Source organism: Neoarius graeffei, chromosome 20 (genome assembly GCF_027579695.1).
Source record: "Neoarius graeffei isolate fNeoGra1 chromosome 20, fNeoGra1.pri, whole genome shotgun sequence".
NCBI lineage: Eukaryota > Metazoa > Chordata > Actinopteri > Siluriformes > Ariidae > Neoarius > Neoarius graeffei.
Genome location: NC_083588.1, coordinates 29,675,990 through 29,695,384, shown reverse-complemented (window position 1 = coordinate 29,695,384; position 19,395 = coordinate 29,675,990). Strand labels below are relative to the sequence as shown.

The following is a 19,395-nucleotide window of genomic DNA, read 5'->3' as shown; positions in this document are numbered from 1 at the left end:
GGAATAAGTCCACTATAGACACTGTAGTATGTAATAGCAACGACTTCATGAATTTTTTTTAAATGACAAAATTGGGAATATCCGACAAAAAATTCAAACTACCAATTTAAGTTCAGACAATGTAAGTGACAGTTAACAATATAACTGTATCAGATAAGCAATTAGAATGTTTTACTCCCCTTAGAGAAACTGAATTACTTTCATTAATCTCGGCATCAAAAGGCTCAGCTTGTGTACTAGATCCATTATCTACACGTCTATTCAAACAGATAATACCTGAAGTAATTGAACCGCTTCTAAAAATAACAAATTCTTCTATTACTGTAGGATCGGCTATGTACCCAAATCCTTTAAACTAGCAGTTATCAAACCCCTGATTAAAAAAACTGACCTTGATCCCTGTCAGCTGTCCAATTATTGGCCAATATCAAACCTCCCCTTTATCTCCAAGATCCTTGAAAAAGCTGTGGCACAGCAGTTATGCTTATATTTACATAGGAATAACATCCATGAACTGTATCAGTCAGGATTAAGACCTCATCATAGCACAGAGACAGCTCTGGTTAAAGTAGTAAATGACCTACTGTTGGCGTCTGATCAGGGCTGTGTCTCACTGCTTGTGTTGCTTGACCTTAGTGCAGCATTTGATACCACTGACCATTCCATTCTTCTGGATAGACTAGAAAATGTTGTGGGAGTTAAGGGAACGGCCCTCTCCTGGGTCAGGTCTTATTTAACTGATCGCTATCAGTATGTTGATGAAAATAGTGATTTTTCTCGACATACTGAGGTAAAGTTTGGTGTTCCACAAGGTTCTGTCTTGGGTCCACTGCTTTTTTCTTTATATATGTTACCTCTGGGTGATATTATTCGTACACATTGAATTAGTCTCCACTGTTATGCTGATGACACACAGTTGTATGTTTCTGCAAAACCTGATGAGAGACACCAGCTAATAGAATTGAGGAATGTGTGAAGGACATTAGACACTGGATGCTTATTAATTTCCTTCGGCTTAACTCTGACAAGACTGAAGTACTTGTACTAGGACCACATGCAGCTAGAAGTAAGTTTTCTGATTACACAGTAACTCTGGATGGCCTTTCTGTTTCTTCACGTGCAGCAGTAAAAGACCTTGGAATGATTATTGACGCCAGTCTTTCATTCAAAACTCACATTGATAGCTTTCTTTCATCTCAGAAATATTGCTAAGATAAGAAATGCAATGTCACTATATGACGTGGAAAAACTAGTTCATGCTTTCATTTCCTCCAGGTTGGATTATTGTAATGCCTTACTGTCTGGATGTTCCAATAAGTGCATAAACAACCTCCAGTTAGTTCAAAATGCAGCAGCAAGAGTCCTTACTAGAACTAGAAAATATGAGCACATCACCCCTGTCTTATCCACACTGCACTGGCTCCCAATCAAATTTCGTATTGATTATAAAATACTACTACTGACCTTTAAAGCACTGAATGGTCTTGTACCACAGTACCTGAGTGAACTTCTGGTCATCTATGACCCACCACGCCTACTTGGATCAAAAGGTGCAGGCTATCTGCTGGTACCTTGTATGGTGAAGGCTACATCAGGGGGCAGAGCCTTTTCTTACAAAGCCCCACAGTTATGGAACAGCCTTCCAAGTAATGTTCAGGAATCAGACACAGTCTCAGCATTTAAGTCTAGGCTGAAAACATATCTGTTTAGTCAAGCCTTTTGTTAATGGTGTTTATGAGGTAAAGGTGTAGATCTGGAGGGTCCTCAGACAGAGTGTTTTGGTAAACTGGGATGTATGGATGCTGTCAGTCCCCACTTGCTTGCTCACTCTAGTTTGTTGATGGTGTAGTGGCTGGCTGCTTTATGTCCTGGGGCTCCCTCATGCCTGTGTTGACTTCTGGCTCTCCCCTTTTAGTTATGCTGTCATAGTTAGTTGCTGGAGTCCCTACTTGTACTCAGTGCGATATGTATACTGTTCCTACTTATTCAGGTCACACTGGGCATACCTAACAACCTGTGTTTTCTCTCCCCCAAATCTGTCCCTCTGAGCTACATGTCAGTCCTGGGATCGAGATGCTGACCTCTTCTGCTCCTCGGACCTGCCTGATCCATCCTGGTGCCCTGTGTCTGGTTGGAGTCTCATCGCATCGCTCCTGTGGAGGACGGCCCCATGCGGACAGTTGAAAGTCACACCTGGAGGACACTCTGGACACTTACAGTAATGCTTTTATGGCTGAGGACTACAGTTGACTTGCTAACTTTAGGACTGCAGTTCTCATGAACAGTTTTGTACTCAAGTTTCCATCAATGAAACTGACTTCATATTAAAATTGTTAATGTTATTGTCATGTTGTCTGTTATTGCCCAAATGAGGATGGGTTCCCTTTTGAGTCTGGTTCCTCTCGAGGTTTCTTCCTCATGTTGTCTGAGGGAGTTTTTCCTTGCCACCATCGCCACAGGCTTGCTCATTGGGGATAGATTAGGGATAAAATTATCTCATGTTTTAAGTTGTTCAAATTCTGTAAAGCTGCTTTGCAACAATGTTTATTGTTAAAAGCACTATACAAATAAACTTGACTTGGCTTGACCATCCAATTGCACACTTCTTCGGGTTTGCCATGAGCCCAGCACACCTCGGCAACCTCAGAACCACCCTAAAATGCTGTAAATGCCACTCCCAATCATTACTAGGAATGATTATGCCATCTAAGTAGGCCGCTGCATACACATTGTGGGGAGGGAGAATTTGGTCCATGAGATGCTGAAATGTTGCTGGAGCCCCAAACAGCCCAAAAGGAAGGGTGACAAATTGGTCTAAGCCAAGCAGGCTGGAAAAGGCAGTTTTCTCATGGGATAATGGAGTCAAGGGGATCTGCCAATATCCTCTTGTCAAATCTAGTGTTGAGTAAAAGTGAGCCGCACCTAACCAAATGAGCAGGCATCAAATTTAGACACTGCATTGACTTTTCTATAGTCCACACAGAACCAGACCAACCCATCGGTCTTGGGTACCAAGACCACCAGGTTGCTCCATTCGCTGTGTAACTCCTCAATTACTCCAATCTTAAGCATAGCCTGGAGTTCATCCCAAGCCACATTTTTCTTGTGTACGGGGAGCTGATACGGGCAGCTGCACACCACCACCCTTACAGAAAAAACACATGAATTTCCCATGTATTTCACATGTGATCACATGTTACCACATGTGGAATACATGGTATCAGATTTTGTAACATGTGGAAAACATGTTAGCACATGTGTAAAACATTCCCACATGTGATTCACATAAAATTGGGCCAAAACCACATGTTTCTCATGTGCAAATAACATGTTTTCCATGTGCAAAACCACATGTGGAATGCATGGTATCAGATTTTGTAACATGTTACCATGTAGAGCACATGTGGAAAACGTTACCACATGTGGAAAACATTCCCACATGTGATTCACATAAAATTGGGCCAAAACCACGTTTCTCATGTGCAAATGACATGTTTCCCATGTGCAAATAACATGTTTCCCATGTGTAAAACACATTTTCCACATATTTCACATGTGAGAAATCACATGTGAAGTTCATGTGGTTTTTCTGTAAGGGCACCCCTGGGAGAGTCTCAATGTGGTGTTCTATGAGGTTAGTGCGACCAGGGAGGGGCAAGAACACATCAGAGAATTCCTCCTGCAACCTGTGCTCTCTAGGAAGATGAGAGATAGTCTCCACAGGGGACTGGAGTAAATTGGGCCACACTTGCCTCCAGTCCCAGCTCTGCCCTCTCTGGAACTACCATCACCAGAGCCACAGAAACCTCCTCTCTCCACAGTTTTAGGAGATTGAGGTGATAAATTTGACGCGTGTTACCCCGATCTGGCCATTTGGCCTCATAGTCAACCTCCCCAATTTGCCGTGTGACCTCAAAGGGCCCTTGCCACTTGGTGAGCAATTTTGATCTTGAGGTGGACAGTAAAATGAGGAATTTATCTCCCAGTGCAAATTCCCTTAGCCGTGCCCCTCCGTTGTACAGGCGAGCTTGATGTTCTTGGGCCTGTTGCAAATTCTCCTGGGTTATGTGATTCAGTGCATGGAGTTTTGCTCTCAGGTCAAGAACATATTGAATTTCATTTTTGCTTTGAGAAGGCGCTGCCTCCCAATTTTCTCCACTGATGTCTAAGACACCACAGGGCTTGTGCCCATACAGGAATTCAAAGATGGAAAACTTGGTGGAGGCTTGTGGGACCTCATGCACTGCAAACCACAGAGGGTCGAGCCACAAATCAAGTCAAATCAAGTTTATTTGTACAGCGCTTTTAACAATAAACATTGTCGCAAAGCAGCTTTACAGAATTTGAACGACTTAAAACATGAGCTAATTTTATCCCTAATCTATCCCCAATGAGCAAGCCTGTGGCGACGGTGGCAAGGAAAAACTCCCTCAGACGACATGAGGAAGAAACCTCGAGAGGAACCAGACTCAAAAGGGAACCCATCCTCATTTGGGCAACAACAGACAGCCTGACTATAATATTAACAGTTTTAACAGGTATAACCCTCAACTGTCCTCATGGGGCCGTCCTTCACAGGAGTGGGGCGATAAAACTCCGACCAGACACAGGGCACCAGGATGGATCAAGCAGGTCCGAGGGGCAGAAGAGGCCAGCATCTCAATCCCAGGATCAACATGTAACTCAGAGGGACAGATGGGGGGGGGAGAGAAAGAAAACACGTTGTTAGGTATGCCCTAAAAATGACAAGTATTAAATCTGTGTGGTAGGCTCGCAGAGACGAGAGTCTTTACATCAGGCATGACGCACAATGGCATGTTAATATGGTAAAAAATATATCATGACCTGCTCTGGCTGGATGCTTGATTGGGTGATGGGAGCACACTCCTCAGCAATGATGAGATGCAGATGGGACCCTTAGGCCTGGCCAAGACAATTCAGTTACATTTCACCGGGTCTGGGACATGCGACAGAACGTCTGACGGCCGATTCCCTGCAGGCTACGATAGCCAGTCGAGGTCCCCACCGTCTCCACCAAAAGATTTCCTGTTGACTCCATGTAACTCAGAGGGACAGATTTGGGGTGGGGGGGGGGAAGAGAAAGAAAACACAGGTGGTTAGGTATGCCCAATGTCACCTGAATAAGTAGGAACAGTATACATATTGCACCGAGTACAAGCAGGGACTCCGGCAACTAACTATGACAGCATAACTAAAAGGAGAGAGCCAGAAGGTAACACAGGCATGAGGGAGCCCCGGGACATAAAGCAGCCAGCCACTGCACCGTCAACAAACTCGAGTGAGCAAGCGAGTGGGGACTGACAGCATCCATACATCCCAGTTTACCAAAACACTCTATGTCTGAGGACCCTCCAGATCTACTCCTTTACCTCATAAACACCATTAACAAAAGGCTTGACTAAACAGATATGTTTTCAGCCTAGACTTAAATGCTGAGACTGTGTCTGATTCCCGAACATTACTTGGAAGGCTGTTCCATAACAGTGGGGCTTTGTAAGAAAAGGCTCTGCCCCCTGATGTAGCCTTCACTATACGAGGTACCAGCAGATAGCCTGCACCTTTTGATCTAAGTAGGCGTGGCGGGTCATAGAGGAGCAGAAGTTCACTCAGGTACTGTGGTGCGAGACCATTTAGTGCTTTAAAGGTCAATAGTAGTATTTTATAATCAATACGAAATTTGATTGGGAGCCAATGCAGTGTGGATAAGACAGGCGTGATGTGGTCATATTTTCTAGTTCTAGTAAGGACTCTTGCTGCGGCATTTTGAACTAACTGGAGCTTGTTTATGCACTTATTGGAACATCCAGACAGTAAGGCATTACAATAATCCAACCTGGAGGTAACGAAAGCATGGACTAGTTTTTCTGCATCATGCAATGACATTAAATTTCTTATCTTTGCAATATTTCTGAGATGAAAGAAAGCTATCCGGGTGATGTTATCAATGTGAGTTTCGAATGAAAGACTGGGGTCAATAATCACTCCGAGGTCTTTTACTGCTGCACGTGAAGAAACAGAAAGGCCATCCAGAGTTACTGTGTAATCAGAAAACTTACTTCTAGCTTTATGTGGTCCTAGCACAAGTACTTCAGTCTTGTCAGAGTTAAGCAGAAGGAAATTTATAAGCATCCAGTGTCTAATGTCCTTAACACATTCCTCAATTTTATTAAGCTGGTGTCTCTCATCAGGTTTTGCAGAGACATACAACTGTGTGTCATCAGCATAACAGTGGAAACTAATACAATGTTTACGAATAATATCGCCCAAAGGTAACATATATAGAGAAAAAAGCAGTGGACCCAAGACAGAACCTTGTGGAACACCAAACAAGCCACCTGTCCCAATTTTAAGCATCCCTGTGAAGGAACTTATGAATCATGTTCTTAAGTGTTTGATTAAATCGTTTGACCAGCCCGTCCATTTGTGGATGATAAACACGAGTATGAATCAATTTAATCCCCAATAATTCATAGAATTTGCACAGTGTGCATGACATAAAAGTAGTGCCTTGATCAGTCAGGATTTCTTTTGGAATCCTGACTTGGGAGACAATGCGGAAGAGTGCCTCTACAACACTGCATATTGTGGAGTGGCACTGCTTACGGCTATCGCATTGCATAGTCTACTATGACTAATCCAAAGCAATACCCATGTGCAGATCTACAGTGGTGCTTGAAAGTTTGTGAACTCTTTAGAATTTTCTATATTTCTGCATAAATATGACCTAAAACATCATCAGATTTTCAAACAAATCCTAAAAGTAGATAAAGAGAACCCAGTAAAACAAATGAGACAAAAATATTATACTTGGTCATTTATTTATTGTGGAAAATGATCCAATATTACATATCTGTGAGTGTCAAAAGTATGTGAACCTCAAAGATTAGCAGTTCATTTGAAGGTGAAATTAGAGTCAGGTGTTTTCAATCAATAGGATGACAATCACATGTGAGTGGGCACCCTGTTTTATTTAAAGAACAGGGATCTATCAAAGTCAGATCTTCACAACACAGGTTTGTGGAAGTGTATCATGGCACGAACAAAGGAGATTTTTCAGTGTGGCAGCGGGGGCGTGGTCAAGCACTGGTCTGTGACTGGAGGGTGGAGTCAGGGAAGGTAAGTGGCAGAATCACTACACCTGATGTCAATTAACCTGTGTTCATGTGTCTTCCCAGTGACCACGCCCTATATAAAGAGAGAGAGAGCAGAGGAAGTGAGGCCTCTCCCCAGCCAGATGACTTGTGTGTGTGTGTGTGTGTGTGTGTGTGTGTGTGTGTGTGTGTGTGTGTGTGTGTGTGCGCGCGCGCGCGCGCGTGTGCATGGCTGAGAGAGTGATTTTTGCGTCTGAAAAGAGCAAAATAAATTAAGTTTTTGAACTTTATTCTGGCCTGCCGTCTTTCTGTTGTGGGTGCTATTGGTCTTAAGTGATCAGTCTCATTAAATCAGTCTCATTAAATCAGTCTCATTAATAATACCATTAATTTTGCTATTTAATAATAAATTACCAAACAGCTAAATTATGGTATATTCCAAATTATTATGATCACTACTGATGCAGCAATAATGTATTATTTACCGTATTACATAGACATTACAGCCAATAGCACTCATATACACTTGGGTGAAGGCAATTTGGAGTTCTTTGAGATTGTGTGACTTCAAGTATATAATAGCAACAAACAGACACACAGTTTAACAGAATAATTGAATTTATTATAATAATAATACTAAATGGGTAATAGCAGTTGAAATACATTCAATATGGTCATCAGCGATATATCAAATCAAATCAAATCAAATCAAGTTTATTTGTACAGCGCTTTTAACAATAAACACTGTCGCAAAGCAGCTTTACAGAGTTTGAATGACTTAAAACATGAGCTAATTTTATCCCTAATCTATCCCCAATGAGCAAGCCTGTGGCGACGGTGGCAAGGAAAAACTCCCTCAGACGACATGAGGAAGAAACCTCGAGAGGAACCAGACTCAAAAGGGAACCCATCCTCATTTGGGCAACAACAGACAGCCTGACTATAATATTAACAGTTTTAACAGGTATAACCCTCAACTGTCCCCATGGGGCTGTCCTTCACAGGAGTGGGGCGATAAAACTCCGACCAGACACAGGGCACCAGGATGGATCAAGCAGGTCAGAGGGGCAGAAGAGGCCAGCATCTCAATCCCAGGATCAACATGTAACTCAGAGGGACAGATGGGGGGGGGGGGGAGAGAGAGAGAGAGAGAAAGAAAATACGTTGTTAGGTATGCCCTAAAAATGACAAGTATTAAATCTGTGTGGTAGGCTCACAGAGACGAGAGTCTTTACATCAGGCATAACACACAATGGCATGTTAATATGGTAAAAAATATATCATGACCTGCTCTGGCTGGATGCTTGATTGGGTGATGGGAGCACACTCCTCAGCAATGATGAGATGCAGATGGGACCCTTAGGCCTGGCCAAGACAATTCAGTTACATTTCACCGGGTCTGGGACATGCGACAGAACGTCTGACGGCCGATTCCCTGCAGGCTACGATAGCCAGTCGAGGTCCCCACCGTCTCCACCAAAAGATTTCCTGTTGACTCCATGTAACTCAGAGGGACAGATTTGGGGTGGGGGGGGGGAAGAGAAAGAAAACACAGGTGGTTAGGTATGCCCAATGTCACCTGAATAAGTAGGAACAGTATACATATTGCACCGAGTACAAGCAGGGACTCCGGCAACTAACTATGACAGCATAACTAAAAGGAGAGAGCCAGAAGGTAACACAGGCATGAGGGAGCCCCGGGACATAAAGCAGCCAGCCACTGCACCGTCAACAAACTCGAGTGAGCAAGCGAGTGGGGACTGACAGCATCCATACATCCCAGTTTACCAAAACACTCTATGTCTGAGGACCCTCCAGATCTACTCCTTTACCTCATAAACACCATTAACAAAAGGCTTGACTAAACAGATATGTTTTCAGCCTAGACTTAAATGCTGAGACTGTGTCTGATTCCCGAACATTACTTGGAAGGCTGTTCCATAACAGTGGGGCTTTGTAAGAAAAGGCTCTGCCCCCTGATGTAGCCTTCACTATACGAGGTACCAGCAGATAGCCTGCACCTTTTGATCTAAGTAGGCGTGGCGGGTCATAGAGGAGCAGAAGTTCACTCAGGTACTGTGGTGCGAGACCATTTAGTGCTTTAAAGGTCAATAGTAGTATTTTATAATCAATACGAAATTTGATTGGGAGCCAATGCAGTGTGGATAAGACAGGCGTGATGTGGTCATATTTTCTAGTTCTAGTAAGGACTCTTGCTGCGGCATTTTGAACTAACTGGAGCTTGTTTATGCACTTATTGGAACATCCAGACAGTAAGGCATTACAATAATCCAACCTGGAGGTAACGAAAGCATGGACTAGTTTTTCTGCATCATGCAATGACATTAAATTTCTTATCTTTGCAATATTTCTGAGATGAAAGAAAGCTATCCGGGTGATGTTATCAATGTGAGTTTCGAATGAAAGACTGGGGTCAATAATCACTCCGAGGTCTTTTACTGCTGCACGTGAAGAAACAGAAAGGCCATCCAGAGTTACTGTGTAATCAGAAAACTTACTTCTAGCTTTATGTGGTCCTAGCACAAGTACTTCAGTCTTGTCAGAGTTAAGCAGAAGGAAATTTATAAGCATCCAGTGTCTAATGTCCTTAACACATTCCTCAATTTTATTAAGCTGGTGTCTCTCATCAGGTTTTGCAGAGACATACAACTGTGTGTCATCAGCATAACAGTGGAAACTAATACAATGTTTACGAATAATATCGCCCAAAGGTAACATATATAGAGAAAAAAGCAGTGGACCCAAGACAGAACCTTGTGGAACACCAAACAAGCCACCTGTCCCAATTTTAAGCATCCCTGTGAAGGAACTTATGAATCATGTTCTTAAGTGTTTGATTAAATCGTTTGACCAGCCCGTCCATTTGTGGATGATAAACACGAGTATGAATCAATTTAATCCCCAATAATTCATAGAATTTGCACAGTGTGCATGACATAAAAGTAGTGCCTTGATCAGTCAGGATTTCTTTTGGAATCCTGACTTGGGAGACAATGCGGAAGAGTGCCTCTACAACACTGCATATTGTGGAGTGGCACTGCTTACGGCTATCGCATTGCATAGTCTACTATGACTAATCCAAAGCAATACCCATGTGCAGATCTACAGTGGTGCTTGAAAGTTTGTGAACTCTTTAGAATTTTCTATATTTCTGCATAAATATGACCTAAAACATCATCAGATTTTCAAACAAATCCTAAAAGTAGATAAAGAGAACCCAGTAAAACAAATGAGACAAAAATATTATACTTGGTCATTTATTTATTGTGGAAAATGATCCAATATTACATATCTGTGAGTGTCAAAAGTATGTGAACCTCAAAGATTAGCAGTTCATTTGAAGGTGAAATTAGAGTCAGGTGTTTTCAATCAATAGGATGACAATCACATGTGAGTGGGCACCCTGTTTTATTTAAAGAACAGGGATCTATCAAAGTCAGATCTTCACAACACAGGTTTGTGGAAGTGTATCATGGCACGAACAAAGGAGATTTTTCAGTGTGGCAGCGGGGGCGTGGTCAAGCACTGGTCTGTGACTGGAGGGTGGAGTCAGGGAAGGTAAGTGGCAGAATCACTACACCTGATGTCAATTAACCTGTGTTCATGTGTCTTCCCAGTGACCACGCCCTATATAAAGAGAGAGAGAGCAGAGGAAGTGAGGCCTCTCCCCAGCCAGATGACTTGTGTGTGTGTGTGTGTGTGTGTGTGTGTGTGTGTGTGCGTGCATGGCTGAGAGAGTGATTTTTGCGTCTGAAAAGAGCAAAATAAATTAAGTTTTTGAACTTTATTCTGGCCTGCCGTCTTTCTGTTGTGGGTGCTATTGGTCTTAAGTGATCAGTCTCATTAAATCAGTCTCATTAAATCAGTCTCATTAATAATACCATTAATTTTGCTATTTAATAATAAATTACCAAACAGCTAAATTATGGTATATTCCAAATTATTATGATCACTACTGATGCAGCAATAATGTATTATTTACCGTATTACATAGACATTACAGCCAATAGCACTCATATACACTTGGGTGAAGGCAATTTGGAGTTCTTTGAGATTGTGTGACTTCAAGTATATAATAGCAACAAACAGACACACAGTTTAACAGAATAATTGAATTTATTATAATAATAATACTAAATGGGTAATAGCAGTTGAAATACATTCAATATGGTCATCAGCGATATATCAAATCAAATCAAATCAAATCAAGTTTATTTGTACAGCGCTTTTAACAATAAACACTGTCGCAAAGCAGCTTTACAGAGTTTGAATGACTTAAAACATGAGCTAATTTTATCCCTAATCTATCCCCAATGAGCAAGCCTGTGGCGACGGTGGCAAGGAAAAACTCCCTCAGACGACATGAGGAAGAAACCTCGAGAGGAACCAGACTCAAAAGGGAACCCATCCTCATTTGGGCAACAACAGACAGCCTGACTATAATATTAACAGTTTTAACAGGTATAACCCTCAACTGTCCCCATGGGGCTGTCCTTCACAGGAGTGGGGCGATAAAACTCCGACCAGACACAGGGCACCAGGATGGATCAAGCAGGTCAGAGGGGCAGAAGAGGCCAGCATCTCAATCCCAGGATCAACATGTAACTCAGAGGGACAGATGGGGGGGGGGGGAGAGAGAGAGAGAGAGAAAGAAAATACGTTGTTAGGTATGCCCTAAAAATGACAAGTATTAAATCTGTGTGGTAGGCTCACAGAGACGAGAGTCTTTACATCAGGCATAACACACAATGGCATGTTAATATGGTAAAAAATATATCATGACCTGCTCTGGCTGGATGCTTGATTGGGTGATGGGAGCACACTCCTCAGCAATGATGAGATGCAGATGGGACCCTTAGGCCTGGCCAAGACAATTCAGTTACATTTCACCGGGTCTGGGACATGCGACAGAACGTCTGACGGCCGATTCCCTGCAGGCTACGATAGCCAGTCGAGGTCCCCACCGTCTCCACCAAAAGATTTCCTGTTGACTCCATGTAACTCAGAGGGACAGATTTGGGGTGGGGGGGGGGAAGAGAAAGAAAACACAGGTGGTTAGGTATGCCCAATGTCACCTGAATAAGTAGGAACAGTATACATATTGCACCGAGTACAAGCAGGGACTCCGGCAACTAACTATGACAGCATAACTAAAAGGAGAGAGCCAGAAGGTAACACAGGCATGAGGGAGCCCCGGGACATAAAGCAGCCAGCCACTGCACCGTCAACAAACTCGAGTGAGCAAGCGAGTGGGGACTGACAGCATCCATACATCCCAGTTTACCAAAACACTCTATGTCTGAGGACCCTCCAGATCTACTCCTTTACCTCATAAACACCATTAACAAAAGGCTTGACTAAACAGATATGTTTTCAGCCTAGACTTAAATGCTGAGACTGTGTCTGATTCCCGAACATTACTTGGAAGGCTGTTCCATAACAGTGGGGCTTTGTAAGAAAAGGCTCTGCCCCCTGATGTAGCCTTCACTATACGAGGTACCAGCAGATAGCCTGCACCTTTTGATCTAAGTAGGCGTGGCGGGTCATAGAGGAGCAGAAGTTCACTCAGGTACTGTGGTGCGAGACCATTTAGTGCTTTAAAGGTCAATAGTAGTATTTTATAATCAATACGAAATTTGATTGGGAGCCAATGCAGTGTGGATAAGACAGGCGTGATGTGGTCATATTTTCTAGTTCTAGTAAGGACTCTTGCTGCGGCATTTTGAACTAACTGGAGCTTGTTTATGCACTTATTGGAACATCCAGACAGTAAGGCATTACAATAATCCAACCTGGAGGTAACGAAAGCATGGACTAGTTTTTCTGCATCATGCAATGACATTAAATTTCTTATCTTTGCAATATTTCTGAGATGAAAGAAAGCTATCCGGGTGATGTTATCAATGTGAGTTTCGAATGAAAGACTGGGGTCAATAATCACTCCGAGGTCTTTTACTGCTGCACGTGAAGAAACAGAAAGGCCATCCAGAGTTACTGTGTAATCAGAAAACTTACTTCTAGCTTTATGTGGTCCTAGCACAAGTACTTCAGTCTTGTCAGAGTTAAGCAGAAGGAAATTTATAAGCATCCAGTGTCTAATGTCCTTAACACATTCCTCAATTTTATTAAGCTGGTGTCTCTCATCAGGTTTTGCAGAGACATACAACTGTGTGTCATCAGCATAACAGTGGAAACTAATACAATGTTTACGAATAATATCGCCCAAAGGTAACATATATAGAGAAAAAAGCAGTGGACCCAAGACAGAACCTTGTGGAACACCAAACAAGCCACCTGTCCCAATTTTAAGCATCCCTGTGAAGGAACTTATGAATCATGTTCTTAAGTGTTTGATTAAATCGTTTGACCAGCCCGTCCATTTGTGGATGATAAACACGAGTATGAATCAATTTAATCCCCAATAATTCATAGAATTTGCACAGTGTGCATGACATAAAAGTAGTGCCTTGATCAGTCAGGATTTCTTTTGGAATCCTGACTTGGGAGACAATGCGGAAGAGTGCCTCTACAACACTGCATATTGTGGAGTGGCACTGCTTACGGCTATCGCATTGCATAGTCTACTATGACTAATCCAAAGCAATACCCATGTGCAGATCTACAGTGGTGCTTGAAAGTTTGTGAACTCTTTAGAATTTTCTATATTTCTGCATAAATATGACCTAAAACATCATCAGATTTTCAAACAAATCCTAAAAGTAGATAAAGAGAACCCAGTAAAACAAATGAGACAAAAATATTATACTTGGTCATTTATTTATTGTGGAAAATGATCCAATATTACATATCTGTGAGTGTCAAAAGTATGTGAACCTCAAAGATTAGCAGTTCATTTGAAGGTGAAATTAGAGTCAGGTGTTTTCAATCAATAGGATGACAATCACATGTGAGTGGGCACCCTGTTTTATTTAAAGAACAGGGATCTATCAAAGTCAGATCTTCACAACACAGGTTTGTGGAAGTGTATCATGGCACGAACAAAGGAGATTTTTCAGTGTGGCAGCGGGGGCGTGGTCAAGCACTGGTCTGTGACTGGAGGGTGGAGTCAGGGAAGGTAAGTGGCAGAATCACTACACCTGATGTCAATTAACCTGTGTTCATGTGTCTTCCCAGTGACCACGCCCTATATAAAGAGAGAGAGAGCAGAGGAAGTGAGGCCTCTCCCCAGCCAGATGACTTGTGTGTGTGTGTGTGTGTGTGTGTGTGTGTGTGTGTGTGTGTGTGTGTGTGTGCGCGCGCGCGCGTGCGCGCGCGTGTGCATGGCTGAGAGAGTGATTTTTGCGTCTGAAAAGAGCAAAATAAATTAAGTTTTTGAACTTTATTCTGGCCTGCCGTCTTTCTGTTGTGGGTGCTATTGGTCTTAAGTGATCAGTCTCATTAAATCAGTCTCATTAAATCAGTCTCATTAATAATACCATTAATTTTGCTATTTAATAATAAATTACCAAACAGCTAAATTATGGTATATTCCAAATTATTATGATCACTACTGATGCAGCAATAATGTATTATTTACCGTATTACATAGACATTACAGCCAATAGCACTCATATACACTTGGGTGAAGGCAATTTGGAGTTCTTTGAGATTGTGTGACTTCAAGTATATAATAGCAACAAACAGACACACAGTTTAACAGAATAATTGAATTTATTATAATAATAATACTAAATGGGTAATAGCAGTTGAAATACATTCAATATGGTCATCAGCGATATATCAAATCAAATCAAATCAAATCAAGTTTATTTGTACAGCGCTTTTAACAATAAACACTGTCGCAAAGCAGCTTTACAGAGTTTGAATGACTTAAAACATGAGCTAATTTTATCCCTAATCTATCCCCAATGAGCAAGCCTGTGGCGACGGTGGCAAGGAAAAACTCCCTCAGACGACATGAGGAAGAAACCTCGAGAGGAACCAGACTCAAAAGGGAACCCATCCTCATTTGGGCAACAACAGACAGCCTGACTATAATATTAACAGTTTTAACAGGTATAACCCTCAACTGTCCCCATGGGGCTGTCCTTCACAGGAGTGGGGCGATAAAACTCCGACCAGACACAGGGCACCAGGATGGATCAAGCAGGTCAGAGGGGCAGAAGAGGCCAGCATCTCAATCCCAGGATCAACATGTAACTCAGAGGGACAGATGGGGGGGGGGGGGGGGGAAGAGAGAGAGAGAAAGAAAATACGTTGTTAGGTATGCCCTAAAAATGACAAGTATTAAATCTGTGTGGTAGGCTCGCAGAGACGAGAGTCTTTACATCAGGCATAACACACAATGGCATGTTAATATGGTAAAAAATATATCATGACCTGCTCTGGCTGGATGCTTGATTGGGTGATGGGAGCACACTCCTCAGCAATGATGAGATGCAGATGGGACCCTTAGGCCTGGCCAAGACAATTCAGTTACATTTCACCGGGTCTGGGACATGCGACAGAACGTCTGACGGCCGATTCCCTGCAGGCTACGATAGCCAGTCGAGGTCCCCACCGTCTCCACCAAAAGATTTCCTGTTGACTCCATGTAACTCAGAGGGACAGATTTGGGGTGGGGGGGGGGGAAGAGAAAGAAAACACAGGTGGTTAGGTATGCCCAATGTCACCTGAATAAGTAGGAACAGTATACATATTGCACCGAGTACAAGCAGGGACTCCGGCAACTAACTATGACAGCATAACTAAAAGGAGAGAGCCAGAAGGTAACACAGGCATGAGGGAGCCCCGGGACATAAAGCAGCCAGCCACTGCACCGTCAACAAACTCGAGTGAGCAAGCGAGTGGGGACTGACAGCATCCATACATCCCAGTTTACCAAAACACTCTATGTCTGAGGACCCTCCAGATCTACTCCTTTACCTCATAAACACCATTAACAAAAGGCTTGACTAAACAGATATGTTTTCAGCCTAGACTTAAATGCTGAGACTGTGTCTGATTCCCGAACATTACTTGGAAGGCTGTTCCATAACAGTGGGGCTTTGTAAGAAAAGGCTCTGCCCCCTGATGTAGCCTTCACTATACGAGGTACCAGCAGATAGCCTGCACCTTTTGATCTAAGTAGGCGTGGCGGGTCATAGAGGAGCAGAAGTTCACTCAGGTACTGTGGTGCGAGACCATTTAGTGCTTTAAAGGTCAATAGTAGTATTTTATAATCAATACGAAATTTGATTGGGAGCCAATGCAGTGTGGATAAGACAGGCGTGATGTGGTCATATTTTCTAGTTCTAGTAAGGACTCTTGCTGCGGCATTTTGAACTAACTGGAACTTGTTTATGCACTTATTGGAACATCCAGACAGTAAGGCATTACAATAATCCAACCTGGAGGTAACGAAAGCATGGACTAGTTTTTCTGCATCATGCAATGACATTAAATTTCTTATCTTTGCAATATTTCTGAGATGAAAGAAAGCTATCCGGGTGATGTTATCAATGTGAGTTTCGAATGAAAGACTGGGGTCAATAATCACTCCGAGGTCTTTTACTGCTGCACGTGAAGAAACAGAAAGGCCATCCAGAGTTACTGTGTAATCAGAAAACTTACTTCTAGCTTTATGTGGTCCTAGCACAAGTACTTCAGTCTTGTCAGAGTTAAGCAGAAGGAAATTTATAAGCATCCAGTGTCTAATGTCCTTAACACATTCCTCAATTTTATTAAGCTGGTGTCTCTCATCAGGTTTTGCAGAGACATACAACTGTGTGTCATCAGCATAACAGTGGAAACTAATACAATGTTTACGAATAATATCGCCCAAAGGTAACATATATAGAGAAAAAAGCAGTGGACCCAAGACAGAACCTTGTGGAACACCAAACAAGCCACCTGTCCCAATTTTAAGCATCCCTGTGAAGGAACTTATGAATCATGTTCTTAAGTGTTTGATTAAATCGTTTGACCAGCCCGTCCATTTGTGGATGATAAACACGAGTATGAATCAATTTAATCCCCAATAATTCATAGAATTTGCACAGTGTGCATGACATAAAAGTAGTGCCTTGATCAGTCAGGATTTCTTTTGGAATCCTGACTTGGGAGACAATGCGGAAGAGTGCCTCTACAACACTGCATATTGTGGAGTGGCACTGCTTACGGCTATCGCATTGCATAGTCTACTATGACTAATCCAAAGCAATACCCATGTGCAGATCTACAGTGGTGCTTGAAAGTTTGTGAACTCTTTAGAATTTTCTATATTTCTGCATAAATATGACCTAAAACATCATCAGATTTTCAAACAAATCCTAAAAGTAGATAAAGAGAACCCAGTAAAACAAATGAGACAAAAATATTATACTTGGTCATTTATTTATTGTGGAAAATGATCCAATATTACATATCTGTGAGTGTCAAAAGTATGTGAACCTCAAAGATTAGCAGTTCATTTGAAGGTGAAATTAGAGTCAGGTGTTTTCAATCAATAGGATGACAATCACATGTGAGTGGGCACCCTGTTTTATTTAAAGAACAGGGATCTATCAAAGTCAGATCTTCACAACACAGGTTTGTGGAAGTGTATCATGGCACGAACAAAGGAGATTTTTCAGTGTGGCAGCGGGGGCGTGGTCAAGCACTGGTCTGTGACTGGAGGGTGGAGTCAGGGAAGGTAAGTGGCAGAATCACTACACCTGATGTCAATTAACCTGTGTTCATGTGTCTTCCCAGTGACCACGCCCTATATAAAGAGAGAGAGAGCAGAGGAAGTGAGGCCTCTCCCCAGCCAGATGACTTGTGTGTGTGTGTGTGTGTGTGTGTGTGTGTGTGTGTGTGTGTGTGTGTGCGCGCGCGCGCGCGCGCGCGCGTGTGCATGGCTGAGAGAGTGATTTTTGCGTCTGAAAAGAGCAAAATAAATTAAGTTTTTGAACTTTATTCTGGCCTGCCGTCTTTCTGTTGTGGGTGCTATTGGTCTTAAGTGATCAGTCTCATTAAATCAGTCTCATTAAATCAGTCTCATTAATAATACCATTAATTTTGCTATTTAATAATAAATTACCAAACAGCTAAATTATGGTATATTCCAAATTATTATGATCACTACTGATGCAGCAATAATGTATTATTTACCGTATTACATAGACATTACAGCCAATAGCACTCATATACACTTGGGTGAAGGCAATTTGGAGTTCTTTGAGATTGTGTGACTTCAAGTATATAATAGCAACAAACAGACACACAGTTTAACAGAATAATTGAATTTATTATAATAATAATACTAAATGGGTAATAGCAGTTGAAATACATTCAATATGGTCATCAGCGATATATCAAATCAAATCAAATCAAATCAAGTTTATTTGTACAGCGCTTTTAACAATAAACACTGTCGCAAAGCAGCTTTACAGAGTTTGAATGACTTAAAACATGAGCTAATTTTATCCCTAATCTATCCCCAATGAGCAAGCCTGTGGCGACGGTGGCAAGGAAAAACTCCCTCAGACGACATGAGGAAGAAACCTCGAGAGGAACCAGACTCAAAAGGGAACCCATCCTCATTTGGGCAACAACAGACAGCCTGACTATAATATTAACAGTTTTAACAGGTATAACCCTCAACTGTCCCCATGGGGCTGTCCTTCACAGGAGTGGGGCGATAAAACTCCGACCAGACACAGGGCACCAGGATGGATCAAGCAGGTCAGAGGGGCAGAAGAGGCCAGCATCTCAATCCCAGGATCAACATGTAACTCAGAGGGACAGATGGGGGGGGGGGGGGAGAGAGAGAGAGAGAAAGAAAATACGTTGTTAGGTATGCCCTAAAAATGACAAGTATTAAATCTGTGTGGTAGGCTCACAGAGACGAGAGTCTTTACATCAGGCATAACACACAATGGCATGTTAATATGGTAAAAAATATATCATGACCTGCTCTGGCTGGATGCTTGATTGGGTGATGGGAGCACACTCCTCAGCAATGATGAGATGCAGATGACGCACTTCCTGTTTCCTGAGTTGTTCGCGCCGAGTCCTTTTTCCCGCGAGTGCCGGCGTTAATTACTAATCCTTTTTTAACTTTTTTTCTATAAATAAATTTCCAGTATCCTCTTCATTTTTATTATACTGTCGCTTTCATTTTTGTACTTTTCACTTTCGCTTTCCTTTTTCCGGTTTTTTTCCCGGTTTTTTCGGAAGAACGCCGAGACCGGAAGCTTTCTTTTTCTCTCCTCCTGTGTAAAGTCCACAAGCGGAGGCCATCTGATCTGCTTTAATATCAACAGATCTTCATTTAAGGTAT

General features: G+C 42.3%; 2 protein-coding genes across 2 annotated transcripts in view; both read right to left on the bottom strand.

The window, feature by feature from the left end:
- Positions 1-13,371, bottom strand: part of LOC132869034 (uncharacterized) — a gene marked incomplete at its 5' end in the record, with an annotated part of 38,650 nt that extends 25,279 nt beyond the window's left edge. The window contains 3 exons of the mRNA XM_060902392.1: positions 5,416-6,300; positions 8,970-9,854; positions 12,487-13,371. Coding sequence (XP_060758375.1) covers positions 5,416-6,300; positions 8,970-9,854; positions 12,487-13,371 — 2,655 coding nt within the window. The remainder of the gene's footprint in view (positions 1-5,415; positions 6,301-8,969; positions 9,855-12,486) is intronic.
- Positions 13,372-15,442: 2,071 nt separating this feature from the next.
- On the bottom strand, positions 15,443-16,929 carry LOC132869232 (uncharacterized; the record flags this gene model as incomplete). The annotated part of the gene is made up of 1 exon (XM_060902573.1): positions 15,443-16,929. A coding segment is annotated over one exon (897 nt), but the record flags the coding sequence as incomplete, so codon positions are not given.
- Between the last annotated feature and the right edge of the window lie 2,466 nt (positions 16,930-19,395).